The sequence below is a fragment of the Crotalus tigris genome, unplaced genomic scaffold (assembly GCF_016545835.1).
Source record: "Crotalus tigris isolate CLP2741 ecotype Arizona unplaced genomic scaffold, ASM1654583v1 scf7180000018016.4438896, whole genome shotgun sequence".
Lineage (NCBI taxonomy): Eukaryota > Metazoa > Chordata > Lepidosauria > Squamata > Viperidae > Crotalus > Crotalus tigris.
The window spans coordinates 4,077,656-4,094,807 of NW_024096778.1; the positions used below are offsets into that span (position 1 = coordinate 4,077,656).

General features: G+C 39.5%; 1 protein-coding gene across 1 annotated transcript; it reads left to right on the plus strand.

The window, feature by feature from the left end:
* Positions 1-2,206: 2,206 nt before the first annotated feature.
* LOC120309412 (proto-oncogene Mas-like) lies at positions 2,207-3,811 on the plus strand (the record flags this gene model as incomplete). Its single annotated transcript, XM_039346598.1, has 1 exon — positions 2,207-3,811. A coding segment is annotated over one exon (1,008 nt), but the record flags the coding sequence as incomplete, so codon positions are not given.
* Positions 3,812-17,152: the final 13,341 nt, after the last annotated feature.

The window sequence follows — 17,152 nt, forward strand, 5'->3', positions numbered from 1 at the left end:
TCAGATGGGTTTTCACCCTTATACTTCTCCAACCCCCCCCCCCAAAAAAAAAAACCAAGAAAAGAAAACAAACAACCCTGGCTTTTAAAAGAATGTCTGAATGTCTCTTAAGTGTTTCTTCTGTTCAGGAATGTGTCTGAATATGGGATGGGTCCAGAGTGAGAAATCTAGAATCTGAATCAAACAAATTCTTGAACCACACTGATACTTGTTCTTGTGTTCAAGACACAGGTCCATAGTTTCCAGATATTTTTGCTAAAGCCCCAGAAGTTGGAAAAAGGTGATACTGGGTTGTTATTCTTATTCTTTTTTATTTAAGCTCCTACATAATCAGAACATTTCAGCTTTGAAGATTGCTTTTGAAGTCCATGGCACCTTCTTGATCTCATGATAACTGTCGTACAGGGTCCACCTTTAAACCCAGAACTTATTTTTTGTTTATGTGGGGAAAAGATCAGCAACTTCAAGTTCTCCAGCACTTGTGGTTATAATTTTTCTCTAACCTCAAGTTACTAGACACCTGAAAGTAGGAGAACATGTCCTACTTTTCTCCTCACTTCCTCCATCTGGTGGGTATAGCCTTAAAGATTTTTGGCCTTTGGAGTAGTTTATTAAACACCTTTTCTTTGGTGTGTAGCCTGTCTGTAACAAATGCAATTAGCATGGTTTAGAATTAGAAAACTCTGTTTGATATTGACAAGACCTTTATCAATTACACATTGAAGACTAACTGCTTGTACTAGCACAATTCCTCTCAAAGTACATTTGCTGCTGTGTGCCTGTATTCATACTTGCAATCCCTTCCTCTCCAAAGAATGTAAGTATGTTAAATAGGGTGTCCTTCTCCCAGATTTGTCCTCTTTTCCAATTCTTTGTGTTATTTATTTATTTATTTATTTATTTATTTATTTATTTGTAAAATTTATATGCCGTCCAATCCCTAGGGACTCAGGGTGGCGTACAAAATTAAAACAACAAGTATAACAATTAAAAATGAATACATTCACACAGCATCTCCCAATCGAATCCCGCCCCCCTGGGGACATCAACCCCAGGCCTGCCGGAACAGGAGAGTTTTAATAGCTTTCTTGAAGGCCGGAAAGGTGGGAGTAGTTCGAATCTCGGGGGGAAGTGGATTCCACCACATCGGAGCCACCACAGAAAAAGCCCTTCCCCGAGGGCCCGCCAGCCGACATTGTCTGGCCGACGGGACCTGAAGGAGGCCCAATCTGTGGGACCTCACCGGTCTCTGGGAACTATGCGGCAGTATGCGGTCCTGTGAGTAACTTGGTCCTAAGCCATAAAGGGCTTTAAAGGTGACAACCAACACCTTGAGTTGCGTCTGGAGACTCACAGGAAGCCAGTGCAGTTTGCGGAGGATAGGTGACACGTGGGTGTACCTTGGTGCACCCACAATCGCTCTCGCGGCTGCATTCTGAACCAACTGCAGCCTCCTTAGCCTGGTCAGGTATTAATAACTATATTCTGCCATTAGCCAGAATGGCTAATAATGGGGAACAGTGGGAGTTCTACTGAAATTCATCTTGAGGACTTTTGGGTGAAAAGAACAGACCAGTGTTGAGTGTAGCAATTGACCAAACTCTTGAGAAACAATGATTATAGGACTGTGGTTATCATCAGCTAGTAAACAAGCAGACATGTGTTGATATGTAGGGAAAAAGTGTGGGTATTTACATGTGTGTGTTTCTGTCTGCATATTAAAACAGAAATACATGAACACACAGACAGAACAAAAAACAGATGTACACACAGACCAAACAAGAAACAATGGATGGAACCTAATCAAGGAGAGAAGCAACCTGGAGAAATTTCCTGACAGTGGGAACAATTAACCAATAGAACAGCTTCCCTCCAGAAGTTGTAGGTGCTCCAACACTGGAAGTTTTTAAGAAGAGAGTGGACAGCCACTTGTTTCAAATGGTATTGGGTCTCTTGCTTGAGCAAGGGGTTGGATTAGAAGACCTCCAAGGTCTCCTTCAGCTCTATTCTGATTGATTGATTGATTGATTGATCTCTTTTTGTTATCAGGATATATAAGGAGGATGAACTTACGTGAAATATTGTTAAAACTTCTACGAATGATCCTGAAATGGTCAACATTCCTTCCAATTCTACTAAAATTGTGGAAACTGCTTCAAATATTTCTAAAATATCAAAAAGTTCCTCTTCTCCATATGAGTAATTGTTCGATAATTTAACACAAAACCTATTCAATGATTTGAATATTTGGACAGTTCATGGATTCTTGAGACAAGGGCTGACTCTCTTTTTGTCGCTTTCTGTTAACAGGTGTGATAGCTGGACAGAATCTTTTAGAACTACTTCTACTCTTGGTGATTTAACACGATTTATCAATGGCTTCATTCTCATTATCTGTATTTTGGGACTGATGGGAAATGGAAGGACAATTTATCTCCTGGCCTATTCTATTAGGAGGAATTCTTTCACTACTTTCATCCTGAATCTATCCATTGCTGATTTTGGGGTCCTCACATCTCTTCTTGTTGTAGCTATATTTGTGGCTGTTTTAATTCTGCATGAAAAAACTAACTTCCTAACTTTCTTCTTATTTCTTGAGCTCTTTTTCTTCACCTATTCTGCCAGCCAGTTTCTGCTGATGGCCATCAGCCTGGAGAGGTGTGTGGCTGTCCTCTTCCCTCTCTGGCATCGCCGCCATCATTATCCATATCTGCCCAGCCTTGTTTGTGGCCTCATCTGGATCCTCTCCTTTCTGCTTTCTGGAGTGCACTTCATTCTCCATCTGACTAGAAGCTCTGGAAGTTCACCTTTGTTGTACCAGCTTATTGTGAATGGTTTACTTTGTACGCCTATCATGGTTGTGTCCACTGTGACTCTCTGGATTCTTATGAGGTCTAAATCACAACGCAATCAAAGGAAGTTGCTCACTGCCTTATTGCTGGCTCTCCTTTGCTTCCTCCTTTTTTCTCTCCCAATGAATGTCTTTTATGTCACCGAATATTTTGGTTCCTGTCATCCCATCCTCCTGACCATTGGGATGGGATGTGCCTCTCTCAACAGCAGCATCAACCCACTCCTTTATTTCCTAGTCGGGAAGAGGAATAAGGGAAAGGATCAGCCCAGAACATCCTTCAAGATTGCTCTGCAAAGAGTTTTCCAGGATGAACAGGGCAGCCCAGCAAAGCAGCAAACCATGAAGGAAGACCAGTTGTGAAGAATCACTATCACTGTTGATTCATTTTAAAAGTCATATCATTTCAACAACAACAGACGAAGTTAATGTAACTTGTGAAAGAAAATAGCAAAATTTGGAATCATTGCTGTATATGTAGCTTCTAGATGTGAAGAAGAGTCAACTGTATCAAATATTCTTAAATTAGATATGTCCACTATATTTCTTAGTAATAGTAATGATTACTACTGTATTGGGTTGGAATCACTGGCAAGAGTAGAGGGAGGAATAAAGAGGGGTTCTAGTTTGGAGTCTTTCCACTGGAGGAAGTGAGAGAAACCAGACCCTTGAAGCCTTTATGTTCCTGTTCCCCAGAGAATGCAGATAAACTAGCAAGGTTCTTAATCTACAAAAAAGAAACTACTTTGGCCTACTTATGTAGTTGTTCTTGTTCCTTATGCCAGACATGTGTGAAACTTTAAATACATCTAATATTTATGGTGAGAAATATTTGTCTTTATTACATTTTTCAACCCAATGTTCCCAAATTTCATACTTTAAAAGATGTGCTCAGTATAATCAAAACTTGGATTTTTTGAAAATGGATCTAAAATTTAAACCTGAAGCTTTTCTTTTAGAGGTGGCAATAAAGAGTTGGAAAGACAACATGGCTCTTTGTTTTTATATATGGTCTCAGTAGCAAGGTTGTTATCAGTGGTGGGATTCAGCCAGTTCACACCAGTTCAGCAGAACCAGTAGCTAATTTTTGTTGCCCAGGCCTAGAATGGACTTCTGGAAGTGGCATCCACACAGAGAACCAGTTGTTCACATATTTGAATACCACCACTCTTTCCTTCCTTCCTTCCTTCCTTCCTTCCTTCCTTCCTTCCTTCCTTCCTTCCTTCCTTCCTTCCTTCCTTCCTTCCTTCCTTCCTTCCTTCCTTCCTTCCTTCCTTCCTGTGGTTGGATTCACCTGGTTCTCACCACTTTGGCAGAACCGGTAGCTAATTTTTTGTTGCCCAGGCCCAGAACAGACTTCCGGAACCAGCATCCATACAGAGAACCGGTTGTTCACATATTTGAATCCCACCACTGGTTGGGATGGAAAGAAGAATATATACCCATAAAGCAAGAATGGCATTTGAATGTAATGGAGCTAGCTGAGATGGAAAAAAAATGACTGTTTGGATGACCTTGTGTGCAGAATTCTGTGCTGATACTGTGCAGAATGGGTCACCTGGGGATCATATCATTCTCAAATCAAGCCATCAGGGAAGAAACTTTTCAGCATATAGCACTACTCGCAAAAAGAAGTATCATGTGATTTTTAAAGATGATCAAAACTAGCAGAGATCTCATTACAGGCATTTCTTATCAGTAAAACAAGCATTTCTTAGATCTGGTATATCTCATGTAGGCAGGAAAAACACCCAGATTAATCAGATCTGATTCAAATTCCCATGTTTCTTATAGCACACACAACTGGTCTAATCACATCAGAGCAACATGATAGCTTTATGAGTCTAACTTCTCACTTTAGCTTTGTATGTGAACATTTTTCTCAACAGTGGGGAAGGCCATTTAAGATATTAAAATGGCTAAAAATGGCTACAAAAGTACAACATGGCTACATTATGATTCATCAATATCATGGCCCAATTGGAAGTTCCAAGTACGCTTTAAGGGCAGCCCCATGTAAAGTGCACTGTAGTAGTAGCCCAGTCTGGAAGTCATGTGGGCATGGTGACCCTGAGTAAGGCCCCTTGGTCCAAGATTACATGTAATGGATACACAGCCTTAAGCTGTGCAAAAACTCTCCTAGCTTACAGTAGGTAGGTTTATAGATGTAGGTCCTCCCAGCTGGCCAGTTGGAGAGACCAGTTAGGGCAGGGGTCTTCAAACTTGGCCCTTTTATGACTTGTGGACTTCAACTCCCAGAATTCCTCAGCCAGCATGCCTGACTGAGGAATTCTGGGAGTTGAAGTCCACCAGTCATAAAAGGGCCAAGTTTGAAGAGCCTGATATAGACTTTAAGAAGAGTGGACTTCAACTCCCAGCATTCCTCAGCCAGCGTGCCTGACTGAGGAATTCTGGGAGTTGAAGTCCACAAGTCATAAAAGGGCCAAGTTTGAAGACCCCTGAGATAGGGTATAGGGCTAAGTTGGGTGCAGCTGGGACTGATATTGAATGAAGGCTCCAATCAGTGGTGAGAGTATCCTTCTTCCACTCCCCACCCAGGTTTCTTGGATGAATGTGGATGGCTGGGGGAAGAGAAGGCCCTCTGACCCAGATGAGAGATATGACAGGGTTGGGGGAGGAGCAACATATTCAGGTGGTGACAGGCATGATTGGATTGATTGGAATCAAAGGGCAGGCAATTGCAAGGGAGGACACCCCTGAAGTTTAAGACCAGTGGTATATTCCATTCCCTTTTGCTTCTGCCTAAACCCTGGACAATCCCTTAAATAGGAGACAGCAGAGTGCTGCAGCTGCCAAAAAGACCAACACAGTGCTAGGCTGCGTTAACAGAGGGATAGAATCAAGATCACGTGGAGTATTAATACCACTTTACAAGGCCTTGGTAAGGCCACACTTGGAATACTGCATCCAGTTTTGGTCACCACGATGTAAAAAAGATATTGAGACTCTAGAAAGAGTACAGAGAAGAGCAACAAAGATGATTAGGGGACTGGAGCCTAAAGCATACAAGGAACGGCTGCTGGAATTGGGAATGTCTAGTTTAATGAAGAGAAGGATGAGGGGGGACATGATAGCAATGTTCTGGTATCTCAGGGGCTGCCACAAAGAAGACGGAGTCAAGCTATTCTCCAAAGCACCTGAAGGCAGGACAAGAAGCAACGGGTGGAAACTAATTAAGGAGAGAAGCAACCTAGAACTAAGGAGAAACTTCCTGACAGTTAGAACAATGAACCAGTGGAACAACCTGATTCCAGAAGCTGTGAATGCTCCAACACTGGAAGTTTTTAAGAAGAGACTGGACAGCCATTTGTCTGAAATGGTATAGGGTTTCCTGCCTGAGCATGGGGTTGGAACTAGATGACCTCCACGGTCCCTTCCAACATCATCATCATCATCATCATCATCATCATCATTATTATATGTCATCCATGGTTGTTTCATTATCTCAGTGGTGGGATTCAAATATGTGAACAACCGGTTCTCTGTGTGGATGCCTCTTCTGGAAGTCCATTCTGGGCCTGAGCAACAAAAAATTAGCTACCGGTTCTGCCGCACTGGTGCAAATTGGTTGAATCCCACCACTGCATTATCCTCTCTTTTCTAAAATAGGCTTCTTGTGGTGACATTCCTTGGGCAATTTAGGAAACAATCTTGTTTTTTAAACTCTATGTATATAGAATAGAAGAAGAGGACGACAGAGAATGAGGTGGCCGGATGGAGTCACTGAAGCAGTAGGCGTGAGCTTAAATGGACTCCAGAAGATGGTAGAGGACATGGGGTCGCAATGGGTCGGACACGATTTTGCAACAACAACAACAACAACGTATGTCAGGTCTAACAAGAGGATTCTTAAACACCACATTCACTTCTCATTTCTCATACAATACGTCACCGTGGAAACCAAATGTTTTGATATGATGGTATCTTTAAGTCTTCCTTTGCATCTTGTGTGCAGTAACACTTTCAACTGCAAAAGTCAGAGACATATTTTATATAAGATCTTTTTTTTTCCGAGAAAGTTTGCAGATTGGTTCTGCTCAATTCCTCTTTCTCACTATAAATGTATCCAGTGCAGGCCAACAGGATTCATTGAGAAACATGTCATCCTTTGACTCGGTATGTCTAGGTATGTCAGTAGTAAAGATAGAGTTTCTGTTGTGATAGTTATTATTTGCCAAGTATTCTTTTTTGTCAAACTCAATTTAACAACATTTTTTCCCCTCAGGATGGTGTGACACCATCTCTCATCTCCAATACATTTATATATATATATATATATATATATATATGTTTTTATTCATAATGCAATTAAAACAACAATGGACAAACATGACATTCCAGAATGAATTTTCCTATCAGTTCCTATCATGGTACAAAAGTTTAATACATCGTTCTTAACCTCTATATAAGCCTCATCTTCTATACAATACAATTATATATACAATTATATGTACAGTTATATATATCTTTTAATTCTACCATTAATTTGAAGTCCGAGCAGTTCTCTTTAATTCATACCAACGGTAAAATTTGCCGTAGATTTCGAACTATTCGTGTTCTGTCTTAATCATTGTAAGCCTGTCCATCTCAGCACATGATAAAATTTTATGCAGGATCTCTTCTTCCGTTGGAGTTCCCCTATTCCTCCAATTTTGAGCAAAAACCAGTCTGGAAGCCGTTAAAATGTGTAGCATTAAATAAAGTACGCCTTTGTCATGCTTTTGCGTAGTTAAACCTATTAGAAAGAGTTCTAGTTTTGGTTCTACCACTTGCTCTAATATTTCTTCCAACCATACTTTAATCCTGTTCCAAAAATCACAAGCTCGCGTGCATTTCCACCACATATGATAGTAAGTTCCACTTGTCAAATTACATTTCCAACATTTAGGGGAAACATTGGTACACATTTTAGCCAATCTTTTGGGTGGGAGATGCCATCTATAAAACATTTTGTAAAGGTTCTCTTTGTAAGAGGTGGCCAAAGTAAGCTTCTTGTTTCTTGCCCATAGTTCTTGCCAGGTGTGCAGATCAAAATTAAGACCAAAGTCCTTGCTCCAATTCAACATAGTCACTTTTACTTGTTCCTCGTACATTGCCTGATCTAACAAATAGTAGTATAATTTTTTAATCATTTTATCCTCCGACCCCAATATTATTTTTTAAAGATTTTATCTCAATTTTTGGATTCCTTGTTTTATGGTTACTGTATCGTATTGCTGGTCTTTTGATTGGAAAAGGGGGTGGGAAGAATCTCAGAAGGGACCCACGTTAGTTTTCTGGAAAATTAAAATAAGCAAGAGTGAAGGGCTTTCATACTTGCCAGATTCTATTCTTGCAACTCCACAATAAAGGTAGCATGTGGGACTACTTCACTAATATTAATCTCGCCGATCAATGACAAGAAATCAATATTTGCAGAACAATAGAAAATTAGCAAAAATAGGTCAAACCCCTTAAATATAAAGAGCTAAAGCTTCCAGAAGCCCCCAGATTCTATTCTCCTCCTATTGTTTCTAATATTTTCCCTTAATTTTTAAAATTCCTTTTTAATAGTTATTGTATTTGATATTTAGTCTTTTGATTGTGTTTGGGCTTGGACTTTAAACATATTTCGTTATCCTGATGGACTGGTTTCAGTCTGTTATTACTTGTCACTTCTTTCAAGTTATGATTAAGTTCCTAAATATTTGCTTCAAACAAAATTTGTAGAAATGTTTTCTCGTTTTTGGTTTATAGCAAGTTCCTCTTTTCTTTAAGATGGAAATCTGTTCCTTTGGTTGGACAAATTCTCCTTTTCTCTACAGTTAAATCTCTATGAACCGAACTGAATTCGTCAAAAAAATCTATCTTTATGAATTTCTTTGGATTCTCAAGGAGACCTCTTGACTGTAACTCTTGCCCATCCATATAACTGTTATATGAAAATAACTCTTTCCAAGTTCAGGATGAGCCTCAGAAACTTCTAGGGTGAAATAATTTGACTATATGATCAAACCCTCACAGATGACCACAGATAAAAAATGTTAAATATTTAGGTGGTGGAGATATATTATTTCTGGAAATACTTCTTCAAAACTGTAAGTCCTAACCAATGTAACCACCTATATCTTTATGCCAACCTACTTACCTTAAAAGTATTAATGGACCCAACTGCTCTTTTCACATCTCTCTGGAGACGGTGTGGAGGTTTCTGATGCATCCACTATTGTGTGACTTAGAGCATTCCCATTGTGTAACACTATGAATTATAAGCACCGAATCATCCTTCAGTGAGGGCTCAGCCTAGTTAACCATGTGGTCCTACGACTCTTATGAAGTCCTAATCTGCAGTGGGTCACAAATCTTGCTCTTCTCGATACATGTGGCTATTTGTCCTCCGTTTCTTTCCAATGTTTGTCAGAAAGTGTGTAAAGATGTCCTTTTCTGATCCTCTTCTCCTGCTGACTTTTCCAACACCCTTGACCCAACTCTTAAGCTTCTTGCTTTCATTCTGGAGAATCTCCTTTGCATATAAATTGTCTTGTGCAATTGCGCTCCCTCATTATGTTCCCGGCAGGAGTTGGAGTGAAGAACAAGAACTCAACCCTGCCTCATGGCAGCTTTGGGGACTCAAACACACGTGAGCGAACCTTCTGCCCAGTGTTGCAAGCATTCGAGCCACCATGCTCTTGGCATAAGAGGAAAGTGAGGGGAAATGCTCTCCAGTTTTTAGGGGCTCCTTCCCCCCCTGATATAAATAATAGATATACATGGAAGCAAGTGGAAGACTCTACTAAAACCAGCAGTTTTGTTCCATAAAAGTGAGCCACCTGAAAGAAGGTGGCAGCAGTATTTACTAGAAAGAAAGAAAAAAACCAAGCCAAACATTATAACTGATTACTTTGTCAGACTTTCAAGATTTTCATATCATAACTGATAGCTATTACATTTCCATTGTTTGTTTCTTTTTTTGTGGTGTCTGTTCCTGACCTGTTATATCTCAAATGACTGTCACCTACTTATGCATCTATCAATAAAAAAGCATAAATAAACTAAAATAAAAGTCCCAAAACATCAAGGATGGAAGAATATACTAAATGTTATTCCTAAGAACATTCTGCTTAGAATTCAAGATCAAAGGTCTTTTCAATGCTAGAAAGAGTACAGAGAAGAGCAACAAAGATTACTAGGAGACTGGAGGCTAAAACATATAAGGAACGGTTGCTGGAAATGGGTATGTCTAGTTTAACAAAGAGAAGGATGAGGGGGGATATGATAGCAGTGTTCCAGTATCTCAGCGGCTGCCTCAAAGAAGAGGGAGTCAAGCTATTCTCCAAAGCGCCTGAAGGCAGGACAAGAAGCAATGGATGGAAACTAATCAAGGAGAGAAGCAACCTAGAACTAAGGAGAAACTTCCTGACAGTTAGAACAATTAACCAGTAGAACAACCTGCCTCCAGAAGCGGTGAATGCTCTGAAATGGTGTAGGGTTTCCTGCCTGAGCAGGGGGTTGGATTTAATGACCTCCAAGGTCCCATCCAACTTTATTATTATTATTATTATTACTATTATTATTATTATTAAGTTTCCCAGCTTTACATTTGAATGCTTGGAAAGCAGCATGGTGACTGGGCAGTCAATAGTTCAATAACAAAGTCTCTAGTACATATCTCAGGTTGCATTATCAAAAATTCCTTCTCTATTTCCCTTAACATTCAATGTATCATATTTAAATTAGTAAATTTCTAACCATGGCAAACTCAATTAACACATTTATCAATATATTTTTTGCTTGTACATATCCATATCCTGTTTTAAGTTTTAGCTAATTTTGTCATTTTTAATTTCAGTATTCCAATGTACCTTTAACATCCATTGTTTTTAAAGTCCTGGTAACCCAAATTTCCTTTATTTCACTACGCAAAAATTATAATATCTAAAATATACATATTACTTACCTAAATATATTCACATTCTATTTGATATAGATTTTCTATTCCTTGTCCTAGCACATCACTACTTACAAATAGAGTAACCTTTATTGTCCCAAATCCATCATCTATATTTTCTGTGCTAAAGAATAATTCAAGGCTGACTCCTAATAGCTGTTTTCAATTTCCCTTATAAATCTAAGTCCTAAATATTAAGCCAATCAGTCCCTTATTTTTTTAAAATCATTTTCCAGAATATTTAAATCTAATAATCATATTACCCTTCATCTCAAAATCTCCCTTTAGCCTATTAAGACTGTAAAATCCTCTCTAATCAATCAGAAGGCCCCATTTTTTAAACCTAACTTTGCTTTCTTTTTATGCCAACCAGGCTTCCATGCCAATGCCTTTAAATCATCAGATATATCTCTCTTCATTCTTGCATATGTTGCTTGAATCAAAGGAGACCATCTAGTCATCAATTTTCCAGAGGAGCTGGCCCATTTATAATCATTAAATTGTCCTGGTGGAAACCCCCAAATTTTTAAAGCCTCTCAAAACAGCTACCCCAGGCCTGTTTTTTAGACTTCTTTCATTCCACAGCAGTGAGCAGAAGTTGCTGGTAAAGAATAGAATAAATTCCAAATAAGGAGCACCAACTCTTCAATCCTTACCCCATCCCAGGAAAATAAAATCCTCTCCCCATTCAGAAGATTTTTTTTCCCTTTTTGGTGTGAACATTTGTTCTAACCCCCATGTAGATTCCCTCTAGAGGTAATGTTTAGATAGAGTTAAAAGATACAGACATTTCTAAAATGCAAATTCTTGTTAAAATTCTTGTTCACTTGTCGCCATATTAGTAGAAATATTTAGCAGAGCAGATATTAATCAGATTCCAAAGAACAGTATTTTCTTCTCCTGTGTGACGTTTGTCTGTGGCTAAATACAAACCAGAATATGATTTAATGTTCTGCTAATTACAGGTGGTGTCAAAGAAAGCTTTTTAGAAGGACAAGGATTATAATCAATAACTTTGTGCAGCAGTTTGAAATATGCTTTAAAATAAAGACAGAAAGAACCCTACTGTATTGTATGAGTGATCCTATGAACAATGTATTCTTTTCGTTTTTGATATTACACAGTTCTTGTGCAGAACCAGAGGAAACAAACTCCCACAGAACTGAAAAAGGATCTCCTCTTTTATCTGATCGAGTAATCAATCAACCTGTCCCTCAGGAGTCATTTCTGCTTTGCTCCTATGGAAAGGCATTGAAGTGAAACAAGTCCTTTGTGGGAATCAAGTTCGTCATTAGTTCTCAAAAACTTATACATGTCAGATAACGGACTGCCCCATAAAGCTGAAAACTGATGGAAGGGAATAATAATCTACTGTAACCACTGTTGCATTCAGGGTCAAGAAGCAAGGCGGAAGTATGCAAAAGCATAACCCAATTGACTTCTGCTGACTTTCCCACAACCTTCACTGTGATTCTTGGAAAAATCAAAATAGAAGCAAATGACACTTGATCTCTGTGGACTAAAGTAAGGGTGACTAATTCATTTGTTAGCTTTCTGGATCCTTCATTATCCCTCAGCAAGAAGCAGAAACAACAACAACAACAAATATTAAAATAAGAAACATTTCCACAGAAGAAGAACAACCGACATGAGAACCATCTTTTCTGGAATAATGGATGCTAAAATAGGAAACTGGATATTCAATTCTACTAAACCCAATGACATTGATACCGTACCCCCAAAGGGCAAAATGTATCAGCCTGGAGTTTGGGGAGTAATCATCTATTCTGTAATCATTTTACTCTGTATTCCAGGGATTATTGGAAATGGAATTGTCATCCGAGTTTTGCATTGCCAGATTAAGAGGAATATCCTCAATTTGGCTGTGGCTGACAGTGGGACTCTGATATTCCTATTTATCTGCACAATTCTGCACTTAACTATTAAAGATTCCTGCATAGAAATCTTAGAATGTTTAGTATGCACTTACTGCACTGGTCAATTTCTTCTGACAATCATCAGCATTGACCGGTGTTTGGCTGTCTTCTTCCCAATTTGGCATCGATGCCATCAGCCAGCATACTTGTCCACCATACTCTGTGCCATTACATAGATAGTCTCCATCCTCTTCTGCACAATCCATTACACTTTGATTTTGGTTGAAGGCCGTGAAAACATCAGCCAATTCTACCACATTTTCATATATACCACAGTTTGGGTCCCCCTCATAGTGGTCTCCAGCCTGGCCCTCTTTATCAAAGGCTTCCTTAAATCACAACTGAAGAGGCGAGGAAAGCTTCTCAGAGCCATCTTGCTGGCCCTGTTCTTCTTCCTCATCTTTTCTTTCCCGCTAATCATCATTTACCTCATCAACCTTATATCCAAGGAAAAGTATTTCAATTTCTTTACATATGGCTACTTGTGTGTCTGCCTAAACAGCAGTGTTAACCCACTGATCTATTTTCTACTGAGGAGAAAGAAGGAACATCATTTTACATACAACCTAAAAATTAGCCTCCAGAGAGTTTTCAAAGAGGAAGAAGAGAGTGAAGAGCAAACAGAGGTCCAGGTTGATGTCCAGTTATGATGTCTATCGTGAGAGTGAAAAATGTCCATTTTCTGTCCATTCTGGACATTAGTGTTTCTGGAACACTAATTAATTAACCGGCCGGGACCGGTGACGCAGTCCATGAGCCGGGTGCAGATGCCGGCAAAACCCATTTAAGTCATCATTGTTTACTGGCTCCTTAGCCCTGATGATGTTTGGAGTTTCCAAACGAAAGCTTGGCAGCTTTTAGTAAAGTATATTTTTATATTTATACTCTCCTGGTGTTCGTATTTTATTTGTACCATAGACATGCCCAGGAGTCGTATTTTTATGCAAATTTTCCAGCATATATATATATATATATATATATATATATATATTATATAATATTATATATATATATATACATACACATAAAGGTTTCCTGTCTAGTCATGTCCCGCGAAAACCTCAGAATATATATATATATATATATATATATATAGATATATATATATATATATATATGTCTTTGGTTTTGTTCGGGTTTTTCTCCCCCGCGTAAATTGGAAGTGTCTTGGCAACGTTTCGACGAAGTCCATTCGTCCATCTTCAGGCTGGTGTTTTAGCTTTCTTGCTTTGAGCAGCAATGTGTGGTTTTAGCTGTTTCTTCCTCTTTTAACTGCCAGTGAGGGTATGAACTGATTGGATGGGAGCTTGGCTGTGTTCTGATTGGGTGGAGGTGTGTTCTGAATGGTTAGGGGCTTGGCTGTGACTCTGATTGGCTGGGGGAGTGTTCTGTTTGGTTGTGCTCAGGTTAGTCTGAGTTGCAGAGGGGTTTAAGATTTTGGGGTTAGGGAGTCGTTTGTCAATAAGGGCAGGTTTCCAAATGGCTGGTAGGCGGGAGGTATCATCTCGCTTGTTCATGCTGTGTGGGCGTTTTTCTATCTCGATGGCTTCTCTGATTATTCTGTTATTAAAATGTTCACTTTTGGCAATGGTTCTGGTATTTTTAAAGTCAATTTCATGTCCTGTGGCTTTAAGGTGTTGGACCAGGGAAGATGTTGGTTCCTCTTTTTTGACTGAGTTCTTATGTTCTTCAATGCGTGCACTTATTCTTCTGTTGGTTTGTCCGATGTATGTGGTGGGACAAGTGGTGCATGGGATTTCGTATACTCCTTGATTTTCTAATTCAATTTTATCTTTGGGGTTTCTAAGGATGGTGGATATTTTTCTGTTTGTGCAGAATGCTGTTTTGATGTTGTGTTTATGGAGGATCTTACTGATTCTGTCTGTGGTGCCTTTTATGTATGGGAGGAGGGCTTTGCCGTTTTCTTGTTCTTTGTCTTGGATTTTAGTGGGGGTTTCTTTTTGGATTAGGTTTGTAATCTTATTTCTATGGAATCCATTGGATGTTAGTACATTGGTGAGAGTGTGTAGTTCGGGTTTTTAGGTGTTGTTCGTCAGCTAAGCGTTTTGTTCTGGAGATGAAAAAATAAGGAAGAAAACAGCTAAAACCACACTTGCTGCTCAAAGCAGAAGCTAAAAACACCAGCCTGTAAGATGACGAATGTGGGCTATCCGTCGAAACGTTGCCGCCAAAAGACCACTTCTCCCAATTTTTAAACGCGCGGGAGAAAACCCGAACAACCAAAGACCTACATACAAAATACCCGCGAAAACCTCAGAAAATAAATATATATATATATATATATATATATATATATATATATATATATATATATACACACACACACACACACACATAAAGGTTTCCTGTCTAGTCATGTCCAGTCATTGTCCAAAGATATTTTCATGGCATGACAATATGCCAAAGGAGCACAGAATGCTGCTACCTTCCCACCCAAGTGGTACCTATTAATCTACTCACATTTGCATGCTTTTGAATTGCTAAATGAGCAGGAGGTGGACAAGTGACGGGAGCTTATTCTGTTACAAAGTGCTCAGGTCTTGAACCTGGGCTGTCAGCTTTCCAGCCGACAAGCTCAGCATCTTTAACTGCTGAGTGCCTGTACCTTCTAATGACATATACCAGTGATGGAAAACCTTTTAGACACTGAGTGCCCCAAAACTGCCCTGCCCACTGCCCCGCCTGCCCCCAGGGTCACCTACTGCATCCATGGCCCACCGCAGCAGTTTGCCCAGGTGGCCCTGCAGCAACATGGCAGCCACACCCTCTGCCCATGCCCTGCAGCATCATCTGTGCATGATGGGGCATGAGGGCGGAATCTTGTCCCTGCTGCACAGCTGCCACGTCCTTCGCTGTGCTGCTCTGTGGGCACAGGCACCATCACCTCAGCCCCACCTCCCCCTGCAGCCTCCTCCAGAGGGGCAGCTGGTGAGGAGGCTGCAGGGGGAGGTGGGGCTGAGGTGATGGTGCCTGTGCCCACAAAGAAGACTCTGACTGCCATCTCTGGAATGCGTGCCATAGGTTCACCACTACTGACATATGCACTTCATTATTTTCCCATGCACTTTTTAATATATTGCACAATGGATTTCAATTTTAATGATACGGAATTTAACTTCGCTTTAAATTGTAATGATCTGTTCTTGTGGTTTATGGTTGCCTTGTTGCAAAGGGGTGAGATTTGGGGTTTATTACAATTGGATGCTTCACACGGTTTTGCCTCAGATTTTGCCCGAATTAACTGCATCAATTCTTTCGTAGTAAAAGTATTTTTTTCTCTAAAGTTATGGAGTGAAGGATTTTTCTTTCCTAATATTTGAGTACAGGCACGATAACCTTCCCTTCTTCCATTAACCACAATGGAATGGTTATTCCATTAACCATGTTCAGCGACTTAGCATATTCTGTGAATCCAGATAACTGAGATTTTTGCTATCAACTCTAGTCTAGCATGCTCCCTCATTGATTTAGATGGAGCAAGATTGGTGGTTAGTGTTGTTCCAAAACATCATGTTTATTGCCTCTTGTGCTGCAGCTCAAGAAATCATGCCAAGAGTGGAGATAAATCTGTCTTTTTGTGCGGAATGGGTCCCTTGGAGATTATATCATTCCCACATCAAACAACCATGAAAAAACATTCCAGAATTCTTATAGCGCTCTTCACAAAAAAAGCATCATATGATTTTTAAGATTATTAAAACCAGCAGAAATGTTCTTAAGAAGAATTTTTTTTATCAGTAAATCAAGAATTTCTCAGATTCGGTATATCTCACATAGGAAGGAAGAAACAAACTCAGACAAATCAGGTCTGTTATATTTCAAGCTTCTGTGTTTCCTGCAGCATCCACAGCCAGTACCTTAAACATCAGAGCAACATAATCACTGTCAACATCCAGCTCAAGAATCCAAATAAAACTCCAGTTCATTCCGTCTCCGAAAATCTTATTATTTATTGAATACAATGTGTGGTTATGTTGAAGCAAAATTAACTCTGAGGTTCCATCACCAAATCATAGATTTAAACAATAATTTCCCCAGCCAAACCCCCAATGTCTTACATAGTCGATATAAACAAGTTCACTTTATTATGGGAACCATCTGCTTCAAATCCACACCTGTTCTGTTGTCTTTGAAAAGGCTTCAGGCTCTCATGGTCTTCAGCAGAATTGTAGAAATTTTGTTTCTCCATCTAACCCATTCGAAAGTAACAACTCCCCCACTTACTCTAAAGACAAGTTGAAACACTGAGGCACATAGTTGTCAAAGTTTCATCCTTGACAATTGCCTTATTCTGTCTATTCTGTCACTTTAGCTTTGCATGTGAATGTTTATTTTTCCAAAAAGACTGGAAAGGTTATTCAAAATATTAGAATGAATGAAAATATAACAGAAGAG